Here is an 18,962-nt window from a genome sequence, read left to right on the forward strand (position 1 = left end):
TTCCTAATATAGTAAAATAAAAATAAAATAAATAAAATAGCAAAGAGGGACCACTCAATTACTTTAATTCGATAATGAAATTAATAAAGTGACCACTACTTCAATAAACACAGATAAGCAATGCTTGTAACGTCTAATTGCTATAATATTATGCTATATTATAATTACGATGATTAATGGTACCGAAGCGGCTCCCTAAGTTATATTTTCACAGCATATATTTTTTATATGGTACATCATTCATTAAGTTCAATGCATTAAATCTCAGAAGTCTTTATCAGTAACAGTAACAGTGTGTAAGAGAAACGACAAGTCTGAAACTAAAAAATGTTTTCCGAGGAGGAAATAAAAGTTATTGCTCAAAAACATGGAGATTTTCATGTGATTGACTGGAAAGTCGTGAAAATAAACGAACCTTTGATAGGATACCTAGCAGAACATCTGAAACTGATCATAACTGTTGAAAGTAATCGAAATGTTAGTGAGCTAAATTGCTTCGTGAAATGTGTTCCAAGATTCGACAGAGATAAAGCACAGTATATTGTTGAAAATGGCTTCTTCAAGAAAGAATACACAATGCTGAACACACTGTTCAAAGAAGTCGGCGGTGAAGAAGGTAATAAACAACAATTTAATGTAGGTAATCTAAAACAAATAACTGTGTTTATTTAGTTAAAACCTAATATCATTCGTATCTTTTACTTTTAGGTCCACGTCAATGGCGTCCAAAAGTGTTATACATAAAGCCGGAGTTGTTTGTGTTTGAAGATGTAACAGAGTTAGGGTACACTATGCCATATTACGAACACTGCTTGAGTGAGGCGGAAATATTCGCAGCGGTGGAAGCGGTGGCGAGGTTCCACGCGCAGTCTTACATTTATGAGGAAAGGAAATCGCAAATACTAAAACGACCGTATCGACTGTGGGAGGATTTCAGCGAATACTTTCAAGAGCCGTCGCAGATGGCGTGGCGGCACACGGGGATGAAAGCCGTTATCGATGTCCTGATAATATATTCTAAGCATAAAAACGCACCGGGTTTTGCTAAACGCTTATATGAGACCATTTATAAATTATGTAATGAGGCTGTTGAACTAACGAAACCGAGTTCTACCGTTCGAAACGCCGTCGTACATCGGGACCTGTGGACCAACAACATATTCCTCAAGAGCGATGAACGCGGCACCCGCGCCTTGCTCATTGACTACCAAACAGTGCTCTATTGCTCGCCAATGCTCGACATATCTTCTCTTTTATACTTTAATACGACAAGAAGCTTCCGTGAACGTTTCTTAGATAACATCCTTAATTTTTATTATGATATGTTGTCACAAGAACTAAGACAGGCAAACATTGATGTCGATACCGTTTTTGATAAAGCCGCTCTGTTAAAAGACTATACGAAGAGTATTTTGTTCGGTATTATTCAGGCTGCACTTATAGTTCCAGTAGGAAGTATGAACATGAAAGATAAATTAAAAATCTTTGATAATCCAGACACATTTTATCAAATCAATGAGGTTTCCAGAAGTGAAGAAATAATTGAAGTAGCCTCGCGCGAACATCTGTACCGTGAAAGAGTGCTGGAGATATTTGATGAACTCGTGGAAAGATTTGTGCTTATCTAATTGTTTACTGTATGGGTCCACTACAAATAAGAGAGCTTACTATGATTATGAGATCTTAGGTATACAATCTCGCAATTAGGTCTTACAATTTACATTTTGATATCTTATTTAAGTAATGTTTGATAACATACTTAATAAAATTATTTTCAGTGCACAAACAGTAGTCATTGTGTTTAGTTGCAATAACCTGTAGGTTCTATTTTGAGTTTGTTCAACGAAATATGGAAGAATTCACCGCGACTCAAGAAGTCAATTATTTCACGGAAGACCACGTCAAGACTATTCTAAAGGATTACTACGGCAGCTCTGACGATCTAATACTTCAGAGATATGTAGTTCGCTATGCCAGTGATAAAATGCTGGGATTCCTATCAGATTACTGGAAGCTCAAAGTATATTTTATCTCCAAAAACGGCGAAAATCAAAAGCTATCGTTCTTTATCAAAGCTGTGTCAAGATTAAATGAAGCCAAAGCTGAAATGGTGAAGGATTGCAATTTGTTTACAATCGAATCCACATTTTACTCGAGCATTAAAAACACTTTGAATCTAGCAGGTTGGTATTGGTATATACTTCTAGTATTTTTATAAGATGTAGAGTTTGCTATTAGGTAACTAACCGTTTTTTATTCTTAGGTGGAAAAGCATGGAGCCCTAAATTAATTAGTATCCTTGATGACGCAATGGTGTTTGAAGATTTAAATGTCATAAAATACAAGATGCAAAACAAGTTCCAGAGATTTGACATGGCGCACACGCTCCGCGCACTGAAGACCCTGGCGAGGTTCCACGCAGCCACCATCATCTCCGAAGAAATAAAGACTAAAGAGCTAAATAGAAAGTTTCGACTAAGTGATGAGTACGGGACCCTTTTAAAGTTTGGAGGGTACCAAGAGACTGATGCTTGGTTCTTTCAGTGCATAGATGGCGCTTTAGACGCTCTGCGCAGTTTCTCCAAATACGCTGAAACTGACGCAATGGCGAAAATAGAAAAACGGTGGCATAAAGTATGGGTATCTAGCCTACGTCTGCACACCGGCCCCGACGAACGCGAGGTGATCTGCCATCGCGATCTCTGGAACAACAACATTCTGTTCCACTATAAAAAGATTAGCGAAGATCACTTCGAGCCTGATGATTGTTTATTAGTTGATTTTCAAGCGATACAGTTTCAACCTCCTGCCGCTGATGTCATGTTGATGCTTTACTGCAATTTAGATCCTAAATTCCGGGAAGATAACATGGATCTGTTCCTCAATTATTACTATTCAAAGTTAGATACGATAGTACATAACTCTGGCATATCTCTGGAGGAAATCATCCAAAGGGAGAGTTTCCTAGCGTCGGCTGAGCAGCAGCGTCAGTGGGGCTTAATAATCAGCGCTTGCCTGCTGCCTCAGTTCTGGATAGACGATGAGCTGACCACAAGGATCTTTACCAATTCGGAACAATTTGATGACGTGTTGAACAAAAACAAGGGACGTTTTATGAAGAAAATGATGACAGAGAACCTAGACTACCGGGATAAGGTCATCAACTTATTAGATGAGATTGTTGAAAGATATTGCAATGTATAGTTTTAATAGTAGGTACTTGTGCTTCTAAATAGGTAGCATTTCCTACGTAACATACCTTACATCATGGACACTAATAGGTTAATTTAAGAATAATTTTAATTCACACAGTGCAATTTAATGGCAATCAACACACACTATTAGGTAAGGACTTATTAAATAAACATTAAATAAGATGCAGACTCAAGATTTCATTTCACGAACTGCCTTTTGATATGTTTCACTTTACCCGTATTGTCTTTTTCAAAGGCCCACTCTGGGTTAGGGGTAAACTTGTTATCTTCAAGCGTTCGAGTGCCGAATTTCGTGTACCAAGGATCTTCGCCATGCTGACTGTACACGTCACAGAATGGCCTCAGGAAGATTATGTAAAACAGCTCTACGAAGCTCAGAATACTTGCACCGAGGAATAGCCCACCTGTTCCTCCCGTTGATACTGAAAATATAACAACATCACAGTCGCATGACAGAAGACCTTTGCAGCCTAGAAATTATAACAATATCTGGTTGTATTTTTGTTTTTTATGTATTTACATAGGTACATGTTATCGGTATACTTCAAAGCTCTCTAACACCAGTAATAAATAATTGGTGTTATCAGCTACTGTATCGCTCGCTTCTGTGACGCAAATTAGGCTTGTTGATTGTTTAATTTGAATTTTGAGTAGGTACCTAGCAAGTCAACATAGAAACCTTAATTTAACTGCATCATGGACACTAATAGGTTAATTTAAGAATAATTTTAATTCACACAGTGCAATTTAATGGCAATCAACACACACTATTAGGTAAGGACTTATTAAATAAACATTAAATAAGATGCAGACTCAAGATTTCATTTCACGAACTGCCTTTTGATATGTTTCACTTTACCCGTATTGTCTTTTTCAAAGGCCCACTCTGGGTTAGGGGTAAACTTGTTATCTTCAAGCGTTCGAGTGCCGAATTTCGTGTACCAAGGGTCTTCGCCATGCTGACTGTACACGTCACAGAATGGCCTCAGGAAGATTATGTAAAACAGCTCTACGAAGCTCAGAATACTTGCACCGAGGAATAGCCCACCTGTTCCTCCCGTTGATACTGAAAATATAACAACATCACAGTCGCATGACAGAAGACCTTTGCAGCCTAGAAATTATAACAATATCTGGTTGTATTTTTGTTTTTTATGTATTTACATAGGTACATGTTATCGGTATACTTCAAAGCTCTCTAACACCAGTAATAAATAATTGGTGTTATCAGCTACTGTATCGCTCGCTTCTGTGACGCAAATTAGGCTTGTTGATTGTTTAATTTGAATTTTGAGTAGGTACCTAGCAAGTCAACATAGAAACCTTAATTTAACTGCACCAAAAATTATTTAGTTGCTTCACTTACCTACTAAGTCAAGTATTCCTCTAACGACGTTCCGTCTGTACCTCTCGCTTGGCAATGAAGCCAGTTCTATCTGGACAGTGGAGAAGTCATCAGTGGTGGACGTCTTGGAGTCCTTCACGACTGAGATCTCGGCCTCCGTGCAGGAAGGCAGGCAGTCGCAGTATAAACCTGGCCGTGACGACCACTTCGCCTTTAAAACCTGAAAATATAAGATAGTACCTACACTTCGTCACCTGATCACTTGATAATTTTTCCAGTCCACAGCAACAAATGCAAACATGTATGGTCTGTCTATAGGTAAGGCCTGGGCAATAATCTATTTAGATTTCAGAAATGAAACTATTTCTATCATCGGTATTTTCTCTATGTGTTTATAGTTAGGTGTTCCCCAGGGCGCTCATCTAGGTCCAACTTTGTTTATAATTATAGTCATAAGTTCCTGTAAAACAATTTAAAACCACAACCCCACATTCCTTCCACTCACCGAGAGTTCATTAAGGTTGGCGTTGAGGCACATGATGCCGTCCACGCCGCACTTGAGCCGCTCGGGCACGCCGGGCATGAAGAAGTTGGTGCAGTTGCACAGCCGCAGCTGCGCCTCCTTGCGGCACTGCACCGTGCACGCGCTGTACGAGTAGTGGCGGTACACCTCGGTCAGATAGAAATATACATTATTTATTGCTCTTACGTGGAGTAAATTGAATCTGATAGTTATGATATAACTTTATTCTTGCGAAGCTACAATCGGCAGCATGAAAATCCGCCGATAATTTAACCACAAAAACGTGGTTAAATTTTACCTTTGTGTCAGGATCAGGTAAAATAAATTATTCGTACATAACAAAAGCCGTAAAAGCTATTACCTAGCCCTATAAATATTTGCAAAAATGTTTCGGTTTACCTCCAAAAAGTTCTCATCATGGTACCGGCACTTCCGTTTCTCTGGCGATATGACGCGCGCGCCCGCATCGTTCTCAATATTGCGGATTGTTATGGATCGCCTAAAAAAATATTTCATGTTTTATTCAGAGTAAGTAATTGATTAAGTCCTTCCAGTATCCTTTACCCTTAACGGATGTTGGTGTGACGATTTAAATTAAAAAGTCCGAACTTCATTTTCCATTATTGTTAAGTACCTACTATTAAACATCACGCTCACCTATGCGAGACTTCCGGTACAACATTCAACACATCAGAGCCGAGGGTGGTGAGCGATGGCACCTCCTCCTCATTCAGCACATACACGTTGCCGGTCACCAGCACGTCGAACTTAATGGCTCCGGGGCCCGTCGTCTGGTTGCTTTTCATCGGCAGCTTTATTTGGTTTATCTCTCTGAAAAAATGTACCTACAGACTTTATTGCAGTTCATGATTTGTAAAGTTTTTAAAATACGAGTACGTTAGGTATTATCCTAAGGCATAGGAATAGGTATACACACCGTCCCTGAATAGTGTTAATAGCATAGCAGGTCCCCAGTTCAGTGTCCATAGGTCTGAAATAGTCGCAGCATTTGAACGGCTTTCCGTTCCAGGAGCAATTGGCCAACGTGTCTTCACAGCGGCTGCGAACCTGCCAGAATACAGATTATCTATTATTGGACTGCCTAGGCATTGACCAAATTGACCATGCAATTTAAACTGATTAAAAAGACACGTACCAAATTGGCGTAATAGCTTAGGTTTGATCTGATGCAAGTTGGTGGAGGGTCATCTGATCCGCAAAACTGCGATGTGTAATATGTTATGCCTTTGAAGTAGGCTACTTCTTTTAAAACCTCTTCCATATTGAAGTCGTGGTCTACCCCCCATAGGCTGAAAGAAATAAGCAAGAGGTAGGAAAATGTGATGGTAGGAAGAGTAAATGAATTTTTCAGGGTGTCTTTAGGTAGTTAAAGGCACTTTTGACGCTGCGCTGAACTTTTAATAACGGATCGCATCGTGATCGTGAATAGGTTTCATGAGCTAGAGCTGATCTACTTATATGGTAACGATAATTAGCTATTATCAATCGTTATACCTACTATGTCAAAATATTCACAATCTTTTTTCTATAACTTAGTAAAATACGTTGCTACTCCAATCAAAGCCTCAATTAAATTAAATTTCAGATATGCACTTCTGCAGTAGACTTTCTATAATATGTTTAATACATTTTTTTTCACCTGTCGGACATCTCCTCGATGCGGCGCGTGTTGTCGTTCTCGCAGACCGCCACGGAGGGGAAGTGCGTGTCCCAGTCCTTGTAGTTGGTCTCCACCACGAACGAGATGGGGTGGTTCTGGAACGCGTCGTACTGCGCCGCGATGAGGAGTGAGGAGCCGTACCATGATAGTGCGACGAATATCAGCCAGAACACCCTGTAGAGCAGGTGCCAGTCGGGTGTGAATTCATTGCAATATGGTCACTAATAGGTGATTTTAAAGGCAATAATTTTGTATACGACCCGATGACCCGAAAATAGTACGGTTGAGAGTTGGAGCCCAGGAGATGTAACATAATGAACATGTGGTGAGATTTTACATCGTTCTTTATTTCCTTCTTTGGGTAATAACTTATGCATAGTTTTCTCTGTTATTTGAGTAGCCCTTGATTTTTCCAATTTATTTTAATTCTTATGAATCGGCGAAAGAGTTATACTTTGTTTAGCAAGGTTTGTCACCGTGGTGAAAGAATTGGCCAGTAAGATTACCGTCAGGCGCTGGTTAGCCAGGGTGTGCTGGATTATCTGCATAGAATAACAAGTACAAGTGCTAGTCTCGTTATTCTATGATTATATGGACGTATAAGTCACTCCAGTGTGCATAGGTATATCTTAGAAGATTAGTTAAATAACTTTCTAAAGAAATAAACTTACCTTTCCGACCAGTGTTTATTGGAATCAGCAATAAATCTAAAACCGTGAATAGACGTAGTTTCTGGTATCTTCTTGATACCTGTCCACCAGATTTTAAAATAGTGTTTGAAATTCCCCCTATCGTCCATATTTATTAGCCAAAAATCCTATAAGTCTAAGTAAAGTAATATTTTCAGGACTCATCTGAATTAAAATTGGCATGTGATACCTAGTGCCACTTACAGGAAAAATTAAAGGATATCATAAACTTTTCCATGTTATTACAAGTATAATTACGTAAATTTCGGTAAAATAACCGATCCAAACAAAACTAATAAATGATAAATCACCTTTTGTGATTCTGATCATAATGACTGTGAATTGGAACAGGTGGCAGATAGGCACTCGGATTTATCATTAAACAATTAAATATTCTCTGATATCACCTGCGATATGAAACGGAAATTCGTTTCCATTATTACAATATAATTTGATATAAGTATCTAAAATGTATGTCCACCAACCCGCACTTGGCCAGCGTGGTGGACTAGGCCTAAACCCTTCTGTTCGGGACAAGAATAATAGTTTTGACTCTTGTTATTTGTTAATAAATAAAACACTCTCGGGAAGTGAGGAAACTAGCGCCATCTAGTAGAAAGTAGCCTACTATGTAGTTCATCTATTCAACAACAGATGGCAGCACGGAACTAGAAGTTTCTACTAAGAAGTAGAACATTAAGTCTTTTCTAGAGCTTTCTGGAATACTCCATCTTCCGTAGAGAATGGTATAAAAGGCGACGCTTGCGCCTCACAGTCATTCAGTCTGATAGTAAATAGTGAACAGAAAAGTTCAAACAGAAAATAGTAATCAGTTAAATAGTAAACAGAGAACAAAACAGTTCTAACAGTGAATTCAGTTAAAAGGCAAAAGCGAAAAGGAAAACAAGCAGAAGAACAAGCAAGCAACAGCTCTAACTCTCCCATTTCCTGCCAGTGATCGCATAGAAGCCCTTTCATTCCTCTTCCGCTGCCGTGAAGAAGGAACACCGCCGCACATTTGGTCATTCGGAGCCGGATACTTCGTCGTTGCAGGAAGTCGGATCAAGAATGCCGATCACCACGAGAGCCGCCGCCGTCGCCGCTGCCGCCGCCGAAGCCGCTGCCGCCGCCGAAGCTGCTGCCGGTGCCGACGCCGCTGTCGCTGCCGCTACCGAGGCCGCCGCCGAAGCCGCTGGGCCTGCCGCTGTTGGTGCCGCCGCCGCTTCTGTCTCCGCCACCCCCACAGAAACCTCTTCCGCTGCCGTGAAGAAGGTCGGAGCAGAAGCTCTCACCACTGCCGCCGCTGCTGTCGCACAGAAACCCCAGCTCGCCGCCTCGTCGTCACAGAAGTGCAAGTCGAAGAGTAGCAAGTCTGCGCGTGCGCTGCGAATAGCTCGAGCCAAGGAAGAGATGCTGAGAATACAACTCGAGCTCGCCGCCGCACGCATCGCCGTCTTGGAAGCAGAAAGTAGTGAAGACGAAGATGAAGAGCAGTCGGAATACGCGTCTGACAGTTGGAAGGTAGAAGAGTGGCTGGATCAAACGGGAGTGCCACCACAGCTACAAGCTCCGCCGCCTGCGCCCTGCGCCCCCGCCGGTGTCGCCCCCGTTGCTGCCGCCCCTGTCATCGTCGCCGCCGCGGCCGCCCCCGTCGTCGCAGCCGCCACTGCCGCCGCGCCTGCACACGCCGCCCCCGTCGCCGCGGCCGCCCCCGTCGTCGCAACCGCCACTGCCGCCGCGCCTACACACGCCGCCCCCGTCGCCGCGCCCCCCCCCCCCCGTCGTCGCAGCCGCCACTGCCGCCGCGCCTGCACACGCCGCCCCCGTCGCCGCGGCCGTCCCCGATGCAGCCGCCACCGCCGCCGCGCCTGCACACGCCGCCCCCGCCGCCGCGGCCTACCCGACTGACGCCGTGCTGCCGCTTCACTCATCGTACCCACAAGCGGGTACCTACTATGAAGCCCTACAGTTAAGAAACCAACCGCGGGACGTCCCAGCCGCTGCGAGCCAGCCACAACAGATCAACCTCTCCGAGCTGGCATCTGCAATAACGCTAGCCGCGCAGGCCGGGCAGAGGGCTGCACCGCGCTACCACACGGAGCTGCCTATATTCGCCGGCTCACATCACGAGTGGCTGTCGTTCCGTGCGAGCTTCTATGAAACAGCCGATAGCTTCACCGAGACAGACAACGTGGCAAGACTACGTCGAAGTCTGAGAGGAAGAGCCAAGGAAGCAGTCGAGAATCTGCTCATATTGAATGCACGCGCCACAGACATCATGCGCGCCCTGGAGTCTCGCTTCGGCCGCCCCGACTCCATCGCCATGTCCGAACTCGACCGCCTGCGTGCGCTGCCGCGCCTCACGGACAACCCACGCGATGTCTGCGTGTTCACCAGCCGCGTGCTCAACGTCGTCGCCAGTCTGCGCGCTCTCGACCGCATACACTATCTCTACAGCCCGGAAGCCACGAAGATCACCATAGAGAAGCTGACGCCGGCACTACGCTACCGATGGTTTGACTGCGCTGCCACTCAGACCACAGAAGAGCCGGACCTTTTAAAGCTCTCCAGATTTCTACAGAGAGAAGCCGACCTCTGCGGGCCCTACGCACAGCCAGAGACAGAACCCGCAGAGCACAGTCACAACAGAATACAGAGAGCTTACACCACAGCGGCCACAGTCATAGAAAAAATAGTAAAATGCCGCCACTGCGCCACAGAGGGACACAACATCACGGAGTGCCCGAAGTTCGCAGAAACAGATGTGAACTCACGATGGGAAATAGCCAAATCGCAGCGACTATGTTTCCGATGCCTTCGCTACAAGAATAAAATCCACAGTTGCAAGCGAAACCGCTGCGGAGAAGATGGCTGCAATTACTTCCATCATAGATTGCTGCACTTCAGAAGATCAACGGTCACAACAACAGAAACCGCACCGAAAAGAAAGAACAGCGAAACTGTATCGTCGATGTGGTCGCCGCGCAAAACACACGCGTATCTGAAGATCTTACCTGTCAAGATCGTCGGACCGGCGGGAGAGGTACACACGCACGCTCTGCTCGACGATGGCTCTACCGTCACGCTTATAGACGCGGCTATAGCGAAACAGGCAGGCCTCACGGGCCCCATCGAGCCGCTGAATATAGCCGCCATCGCCGACACCAAGATAAACGCGTGCCATTCTCGCCGCGTCAAAGTGACCCTACAGGGAGAAGGCGCACAGTACACGATTAACGCACGGACCATCGACAACATACGACTCTCCGCACAGACGGTGAAATCTGAAGATCTGCGAAATTGTGCTCATCTGCGTGACATCGCACAGCAGCTGAAGTATGAAGCAGCAAAACCGCAAGTTCTCATCGGTCAGGATAATTGCCATTTACTCATCGCGAGCGAGGTGCGACAAGGACAGCAAGATGAACCTGTCGCCTCACACACGCCTCTAGGCTGGGTTCTTCACGGAGCGCACACGAGGATGGTGGACAAGAAACACCATAGAGTCAACTGCCAGACTACGCGTGATGATGACCTGCGTGAGCCAGTCATCGTGCCCACACACCCCCACAGCAACTTAGAAGGACGCGCCACCAGTACTCTCGCCAAGTGTACAAAACAGACAGAAGCCTCACGTTCACGTCGTTACGCCGCCCGTCGCCACGCCTCCATCGAAGATCATAGTACAGTCCACGACAGGCGATGGGCATCGAAGATGAACGTGAGCAGCAAAGCTACGCGAGATGTACACAGACTGAAAGGGCGCCCCCACAGTGTGGTCCAGACTACAGCCACAGATCAATGCCACAGACGAAGAGAACCGCCGCGCCACCGCAGGCGCCGCCGCCGCCGCCGTCGTCGAGAACAACTAATGATAGAGCCTACAGGGAGCGACGAGCGAGCTGGCCATCCTGCCCTCCGAGCCTGCGGAGCCAGACGTCCCTCACCGAAATCTGCAATGACGACCACGGCGTCAATGCACGGCGGGAGTAATGTTCGGGACAAGAATAATAGTTTTGACTCTTGTTATTTGTTAATAAATAAAACACTCTCGGGAAGTGAGGAAACTAGCGCCATCTAGTAGAAAGTAGCCTACTATGTAGTTCATCTATTCAACAACAGATGGCAGCACGGAACTAGAAGTTTCTACTAAGAAGTAGAACATTAAGTCTTTTCTAGAGCTTTCTGGAATACTCCATCTTCCGTAGAGAATGGTATAAAAGGCGACGCTTGCGCCTCACAGTCATTCAGTCTAATAGTAAATAGTGAACAGAAAAGTTCAAACAGAAAATAGTAATCAGTTAAATAGTAAACAGAGAACAAAACAGTTCTAACAGTGAATTCAGTTAAAAGGCAAAAGCGAAAAGGAAAACAAGCAGAAGAACAAGCAAGCAACAGCTCTAGCTCTCTCACTTCCTGACTGGTGAACAGAGTAGAAGTCTTTCATTCCTGATCCCTGCCCGCCGTACTTCCCTCAACCAGAATAGGTGCACCCCGCACACCTTCCTCCATTGGAAGGGGACCCGTGCCCCAGCAGTGGGGACGTAATGGGTCGTGATGATGATCTAAAATGGTAAAGGTCATCAAATGCCTATTCAAGCAAAGATTTCCCGGATATTTTCTAGTAAGTACCTAATTCAGTAGGAAAACATAGCTTTTAACGCTGCTTTCATAAAGTGTCCATTGTAAAAACTTTTCTCAACTGTGTAGGCGCACTACATAAAACTTCAAAGTTGTATTGTATTCCAACGCGCTTTATTCAAAAGGTTCCTTTATACTGGGCCCTATTATGGGTTTGCGTAGGGCTTGCGAACAAATGTAGTTCCTTTATGCATCAGAAAATTCTCTAAATAGGTATGACTAAAACAAAACACAATCACTCAATAGGCTAGCCAGTATCGATGCGGTATTAGATTTTTCTGATATAAACGGAAAATTGGAATTATTAACGTCTAAATTTTCTTAATCAATGATTAATCTGGGCCGTGTGTGTGAAACCACCGCCTCGCAGCTCGTTCCAGTAAATAGGCCTGTATCTGGTGACTGGCTCCTTGAATGACGTCACTGGTGCCTTGGTCTCTGTCTGAAGCGCCCGCCTCTTGGCCCGCACCTCCCGCGTCAGCTTGATGGTGAAGAAGTAGATGAATTCCAGCACCGAGACGAAACTGAAGCCAGTTACGAAGCCACACGTGGAGCCGATGTTACCTGCGGGAGCGGACGTTGCATGGTTAGAACGACTGCAGTGGCTATACAATACAGGGTATAGCAGAAGTGGTATAGTAAGCCCATAAGGCAGCGATGCACAGACCGCGGCCCGCGGGCCGCATGCGGCCCGCCGGTCGGACACTGGTGGCCCGCCGACAGCAAAAATAATACTCTTGTATATTCGAAAAATATTTAATTAAAAAAAAATCTCCGGTCATAAAAAAATATGTTTGAAAAGTACTCAATCACAGGCAATTCAAACAATTTCTTGATGACTTCGAAAGCGAATATAGGGATTTATTGTATTACCTGTACAGAAATAAGGTGGCTAAAGTCGTGGATTGACACTGGAACGATTTCTTAATTTCGAAATTCAAAACGACCGAATGGCGTATTGTTTAGTGACCCTGACTACTGAGCCGAAGGTCCCGGGTTTGATTTCCGGCTGGGGCAGATATTTGTTTAAACACAGATTTGTTCTCGGGTCTAGGATGTGCCAGTAAAATGGCAATAGGCCCGCCCCTATTACATTGGGACTAACATAACACTGGCGAAAAGTGGATGCAGCAATGCACCTCTGCCTACCCCGCAAGGGAGTACATTAGTACAAGGTGTGAGTGTTTGTTTTGTTGTTTTGTTTGTTGACATTTAAAACGACCAAAATTTACGCAACTACCTAATTCAACAAAAAAAATTGCTGAACTTTTACCGCTGCATTGGTAAAAATACGTACAAAGAGTTGCGTATAAACTCTGCTTTGATGAAAATGTGCCAGCTTGTTTGGTTATACATATGTGTGAAAAAACTTTTTCAGTACTATATCGACAAAAAACAACATAAGTACATACAGACGAATTGAGAACCTCCTCCTTTTTTTGAAGTCGGTAAAAAAAATCGAAACCGCCTTGCAAACGAATGTAAATAAATAAAAAAATAATAAGAAAAACAAGAAAGAATAGAAGCGAAATAAATAAATAAAATATTGTATTTAAGCACTAGGTATACAGTGCCACGCTTAAAAATAAAGAAATTATTTTCCTTACATTATTATCGATTCTTTATTGCCTTTAATTACCTATACTTCTGGCGGCCCGCCATCAGTTCATAATTTGTTCGAGTGGCCCCTAGTCTTGATAAGTCTGTGCATCCCTGCCATAAGGGGTAGGTACTTTTGTTATTGGCTTTTTGTAACACCCCATAATTTGGCATAGCAGGTACCTTAGGCCGTATGTACTTATAAGTTCCTACCTTATGATATTTATGATACTGTGATACGAGTAGTTGGTTAGGTAGGTAGCTAGTTATTTAAAATCTTAGGGAGACCTATTGTTAAAATAAATTAATACTTGAGTACTGTAGGAACTCTTACTGAAAAGATCAAACCACTTCATGATAACATTCTGGCCGTAGCAGTCTGCGAATTCGCCGGCGTACTTCACGTGGACGATCGATGTTTCACTGAAATTGGAGCCTCGTCTGCGGAATAAGAATAAAAAACATATGTATTATAATTGTATAGATTTAAATAAAATATATACTTTTTGTAGAATCCAGGCTCGCCCCAAGTTCCGACCAACCGCCCGCCCGCGCCCGCCTTATTATTCACCGGGATTACGAGCTCTTTGCATGAAAAACTCTATGGCAACTCACAAACAACCTGCGGCGTTTCCTACCCAACGACTATAACATAAACAAAACATCATAAAATAGAAAATAGCCAATAACAATAAATCAAAAGTGTTATTTTCGCAATAATATCAGTCTTTTCTCAAAACTTATCTCGTTTTTGTTGTTAGTATTTACAGTACAATGGCTGCCCCTATTTACAAAAACTTTGTAACAGTCGACTTCGAAGTGTTTGGCAAAGTGCAGGGCGTATTCTTTAGGAAACATACACTGAAGAAAGCCATGGACCTCGGTCTTAAGGGGTGGGTGATGAACACTGCCCAGGGCACGGTGGTGGGGCAGGCGCAGGGCCCCCCGGAGGTCATCAACAACTTCAAGGCATGGCTGCAGAATGTCGGAAGCCCAAAGTCAAAGATCGAGAAAGCCTCCTTCAAGAACGAGGGGCCTATTCCCAGCCTTGCGTTCAAATCTTTTGAAATCCGCCGCTAAATGCAGATTGTATGGAAAAGCTTTTGACTGGTTTTTGTATTTCAATGCTATTTCAATAAATAATTATTTTTATACGTTTACACAATAAACTGTAATTTAATTTCACTTTCCCTACAGCCTACAGTGCACCTACACATCCCGTGGCTTATAGTTAGATACCAAATTAAGTAGTTAGTAAGGCCGAAACTCGGTTTCGAGCCATAGCAGATAGGCAGTTAAAGGATACTCACAACCACGCTTCCCGATCGTAAATCGACGAGGGATTATTCAACGTATCCGGGTCCATCTTGACGTTATTAAACTCGTAGTTGTAGGCGGTCTTGGAGCAGGTGGGCAGGCACTGCGGGCAGGCGATGCCGCCGCGGACCAGGTCCAGCTCCAGCTCTGGCGGAGGCACGCGCAGGTCGGGACGCACTGTGATGGATTGAGCTGGAATAAAGGGATATCCTAAGGTATTATAACAAGGATCGTTGTCTGTAGGTAACTGCGAAGCAAGACTGACGGTACCTGCTGTGCTGTCACTGGCTTCTTCAGCTAGCCGAGCTTTTATTATAAAAAAGCCGAACCAAAATAGTCATATGTAATTAGTTATGGAAGCAGCAGTTGTTCATCTTTTTTTTTTTAACCAGATGAAATAGTTTTTTTTTTATCGAGGACTATAGTTAATTACTAAAATTCAAAACATCCGACGCACCATAATAAATCCGCAGACAGTGCACATCAGCCAAGTTGCAGGTGCGAATACCCCTCATGCTGGGCATATTGAAAGGGGTGCAGTTGCACTTCTTAACCAGAAACAGCATCCGGCACTTGAGCATGCAGTCGCTGTGCGTGTAGAAGGGCAGGTACGAGGACTCATCGTGGAAGAGACAGCCTCGCACGTTCACCGACACGTGTTCGATGTCCCGCGACGCTTCGGTGAGGCTCGCTGTTACCAACACCGTCATCTGGGAAAATTGTGATACGAACGTGAAACGTGATTAAATTTGATGTGTTTTGATGTTTCATTAAAAATTTTGTTCAACTTTCTTGTGTTATATATAAATATTTTAATATGTGTAACTTACTTGCACTGATGGGCTGATAATCTGTACGGAAAAACTTCCACTAGGCGCGTCAGGAAAATCGTAGGCATCGGAAAACTGCATCTAAGTTGTAATGCAATGAAAGATAAGCAAATAACGTAGAAAAGGTCGAAAGGTAACGGAGAATTCTGTCAATTTGCAGGTAGGTCGTTAGAAGAGAGTTGTAGAAACTTACCTGTGCCCCAAGAAGTGGAATGTTATAATAGAAGTCATCGCTTCTATCATATCTGAGTAAAACTTTCAGCCCTTGATCAAAATCAAACGTTGACTTATTCCCAAAGTTATAGCTGTCGATATTTCTATCGTTGTTATCTCTGCTAGAAGAAAACAGGAATTTATAATGCAACTGATAATTATTTATTCTACTTTGTACTAGATGATAGATTTGCTGCTATGCGTAAGGGCAATACAATTAAGTACCTCGAAAATACTGGAGTAGATAACATTAAATTTTTTGGGGTAATATATTAATTTGGTACCTATTGTGTTGAATGGAAAGCCTACTAACACATCCGTAGTTGGCACTTCCGGCATGCTATAATGTGACTAGAGTTTATTTCTCGACGTGACAAGAGTAACTCTTGTTGTCGTAAGAGCGAGGCCCATTAGTGTGTTGCGTCGCTTTTTGAGACGTTTGGACGATCTTTCCTTTGAGGCGACGCAACGCAGCACAACGCAGCGCACTAATGGGGCCTCGCCCTTAGTCCTGAACGTGATAATAAATGCACTTACTCATCAAACTCCTCGGAGTCCCGCAAGTAGTTGAAGGTGCAGCAGTAGCCGTTCATCGTCATTCGGAAGTCGAACAGCTCCGAGCAATTCATCGCTTTCTCATTCCAAGAACACCTCAGTAATAGGCTTTCACATGTTGGAGTTAACTAAAATAAATATAATACTAAACGACGGACACAACATATTTGATATTCAACAAAAATGAGGGTGGATCCTGATGAAATAGGACTACTTATATATACTTATTAGTTTTCATAGATATTCTCCCGTGATGATTGAGAAATTTTTGAAAGTACAGTTGTCTTTTATGTAGCTGCTATTAAGCCAAGTTGCAACCAGAAGCTGTAAGAATACGCTAGATAGGTACTCGTATAATAAGATGATTGGTACGTACATTTCTCATGAGGGTCTTAGTATCGTAGTCACCCAGGATGTCATGTAGTTGCTCAGGATCTGAGAGCGTCGCTGACGAGATCATTTGCAGGTCATACAGCTGGCCAAGACCCAGTAACATGGACATCATCTCAGATTCATTGTACCCCTTGTTACGGGGTTGCTGCAACCTTTAAAAACGATATTGAACAAGGGAATGTATGATGTTGCCAATATTATATTGGTATCTGTAGGTAAAAGGTCCTATTGTGTTGCCCTAATAGGCCGATGCACATAAATATCTTAGATATTTTATAAACGGCGATCTGACGGATCTAAAAGATGTTGTTTTTTGGAGATGTATTCAAGTTTACAATAAGTTTCATATCTTACAGTTCCTTAGCTAACTCTGTGACAGCCTTCTTGCTGATCCTGTTTGTGGAGCATATGCCCACAGCGGGGAAGATGATTTCACTTACAGAGATTCCTTCGGGCACCTGTAATATCAAATCCTAATATTACCGGTTAACCTTGCACTATTTGCGACTGGCTAAGTGCCAATATCTCCATAGTCGGTTAGAGCGTAACCAGGGAGTACTTAGGGTGGGTTGCACCATTTAACTTTAACTATTACAAACGTCAAATCTCTTGAAGATTGATCTCTCTCGTCAAGGGATTTGACGTTTGTAATAGTTAAAGTTAAATGGTGCAATCCACCCTTAGGGCCAGTTTTTTGATCCCTAGTTAACTCAACCATTGGTCAAAAATGGCTATCATTAGTTAAAATCCAAGAAAATTCGTATGGAGCTGTCATGTTTGACAAGTGACTTGACTAATGGTTAAAGTTGACCACGGATCAAAAAACTCGGCCTCAGTGGTTGAATTTTCACACATCTGTCATGATTTTTATATGGAGATGACGTTTAATTTATAAATCAATCCCTGTCGGTTAGATAACCGACTATGAAGACAGTGGCACTAAAGTTTGAAAAAATGCTAGTATATTAAAATTCAGTGGCAGTGCAGTTATCGCGTGCCAAACGAGCGACGTCTCCCGTTCACTGGACACACGACATTATACAGCGTGTTGAAAAAAAGGAATGACCCACTGAGTCACCCCCTTTTTGCAACACCCTGTATACCTAGGTAATATATAACGATATAAGTATAACAGGTAGCTGATACCGTTTGACTGAGGAATACCTACAGACCCACAGATGGTTGTTTTGGTCCATGAAAAAGGTTTAAGTATGTCCGTTCCATATCCATCAGTGGACCATTGCTGGCTGATAAGGATTAAGGATTACAAATTATATCGATCTATATAGCTACGTTATTCGTTATCGTTATAACTGAATTAAATTGGTGACCTGCGTGGTGACGAGCGGCGCCATGTAGTAGCGGGTGAAGGTCATCCACACGAGTGACACCGAGCAGATGAGGGCCCCCACCATCGTCACCGCCCAGATTACTCTGCAACGAAATGTGCGTTAGAAGTATTTAGATGTGTGGACCCACAAACCCGCAGTGGACCAGCATGGCGGAAAACGGTTAAAGCTAAGAAAAACAGCTTATAGCATACAGAAAGGTTATATTCAATTGAGCCACCTGCAGGCACTTACGGCGCCGCAAGGAATAGAAGATCCAGTCCAATTAACCAACCTCTCGAAGTAAGGTATGTTTACATCGACGAGATGCTTTAATCCACATATGGAAGATTCAGCGCAATACTCCTTGCTTATGCCCTTGATACTTTCCAGGACCAGGTGTTTGCTGCTCCTTGGCGCTGCGTGCCTCCTGGGGAGACGACGTCGAAGCTCCTGCGCCATGGCTGGTGCAAACTCTAGTCAGTCATTTGCTTGATTTCTATGAAAGTGTAGGGGACAACTGTTTATCAATCAATACTTGGCCTCTGTAGGTGGTGGATATTAAATATTCGATTTAGAGATAGTCATCTACAAGTGCCTGACTAATGTTGGGTTAAACGGTTTTTTGATGGA

The 18,962-nt window shown here is 43.4% G+C and overlaps 6 protein-coding genes across 9 annotated transcripts; 3 read left to right on the top strand and 3 right to left on the bottom strand.

Moving 5' to 3' along the window:
• Window positions 1-44: 44 nt before the first annotated feature.
• LOC105381660 lies at window positions 45-1,628 on the top strand. Its single transcript, XM_011551440.3, has 2 exons — window positions 45-616; window positions 709-1,628. Exons 1-2 carry the CDS (start codon window positions 328-330, stop codon window positions 1,626-1,628), a joined length of 1,209 nt encoding a protein of 402 aa, XP_011549742.3. The 5' UTR covers window positions 45-327.
• LOC105381659 lies at window positions 1,547-4,008 on the top strand. Of its 2 annotated transcripts, none has more exons than XM_048622598.1 (3): window positions 1,547-1,687; window positions 1,779-2,183; window positions 2,264-3,847. In XM_048622598.1, the coding sequence occupies exons 2-3, from the start codon at window positions 1,850-1,852 to the stop codon at window positions 3,202-3,204; spliced, it is 1,275 nt and encodes a 424-aa protein (XP_048478555.1). In that variant the 5' UTR covers window positions 1,547-1,687; window positions 1,779-1,849; the 3' UTR covers window positions 3,205-3,847. The 2 variants fall into 2 exon arrangements, 1 of the variants encoding a protein (XP_048478555.1); XR_007266550.1 differs by lacking the exon at window positions 1,547-1,687 and adding an exon at window positions 3,926-4,008 and having other exon boundaries at window positions 1,849-2,183; window positions 2,264-3,281.
• Window positions 4,009-4,036: 28 nt separating this feature from the next.
• Window positions 4,037-7,628, bottom strand: LOC105381658 (pickpocket protein 19). The gene is made up of 9 exons (XM_048622597.1): window positions 7,436-7,628; window positions 6,744-6,938; window positions 6,240-6,393; window positions 6,021-6,151; window positions 5,741-5,914; window positions 5,483-5,582; window positions 5,066-5,230; window positions 4,582-4,780; window positions 4,037-4,281 (listed from the first exon to the last, which is right to left on the bottom strand). Exons 1-9 carry the CDS (start codon window positions 7,561-7,563, stop codon window positions 4,037-4,039), a joined length of 1,491 nt encoding a protein of 496 aa, XP_048478554.1. The 5' UTR covers window positions 7,564-7,628.
• A 4,782-nt stretch (window positions 7,629-12,410) lies between these two features.
• LOC105381699 (pickpocket protein 28) lies at window positions 12,411-16,730 on the bottom strand. Of its 3 annotated transcripts, none has more exons than XM_048622815.1 (6): window positions 16,591-16,730; window positions 16,034-16,172; window positions 15,468-15,921; window positions 15,004-15,202; window positions 14,028-14,134; window positions 12,411-12,658 (listed from the first exon to the last, which is right to left on the bottom strand). In XM_048622815.1, exons 3-6 carry the CDS (start codon window positions 15,718-15,720, stop codon window positions 12,420-12,422), a joined length of 798 nt encoding a protein of 265 aa, XP_048478772.1. In that variant the 5' UTR covers window positions 15,721-15,921; window positions 16,034-16,172; window positions 16,591-16,730; the 3' UTR covers window positions 12,411-12,419. The 3 variants fall into 3 exon arrangements, with proteins under 3 accessions (XP_048478772.1, XP_048478771.1, XP_048478773.1); XM_048622814.1 differs by having other exon boundaries at window positions 16,034-16,175; XM_048622816.1 differs by lacking the exon at window positions 16,034-16,172.
• Window positions 14,352-14,889, top strand: LOC105381657 (acylphosphatase-2). Its single transcript, XM_011551436.3, has one exon. The coding sequence runs from the start codon at window positions 14,468-14,470 to the stop codon at window positions 14,771-14,773; it is 306 nt and encodes a 101-aa protein (XP_011549738.3). The 5' UTR covers window positions 14,352-14,467; the 3' UTR covers window positions 14,774-14,889.
• On the bottom strand, window positions 16,587-18,860 carry LOC119693012 (sodium channel protein Nach-like). Its single transcript, XM_038115013.2, has 5 exons — window positions 18,625-18,860; window positions 18,333-18,435; window positions 17,356-17,459; window positions 16,958-17,153; window positions 16,587-16,688 (listed from the first exon to the last, which is right to left on the bottom strand). Exons 1-5 carry the CDS (start codon window positions 18,789-18,791, stop codon window positions 16,587-16,589), a joined length of 672 nt encoding a protein of 223 aa, XP_037970941.2. The 5' UTR covers window positions 18,792-18,860.
• Window positions 18,861-18,962: the final 102 nt, after the last annotated feature.

The sequence above is a fragment of the Plutella xylostella genome, chromosome 8 (genome assembly GCF_932276165.1).
Source record: "Plutella xylostella chromosome 8, ilPluXylo3.1, whole genome shotgun sequence".
NCBI lineage: Eukaryota > Metazoa > Arthropoda > Insecta > Lepidoptera > Plutellidae > Plutella > Plutella xylostella.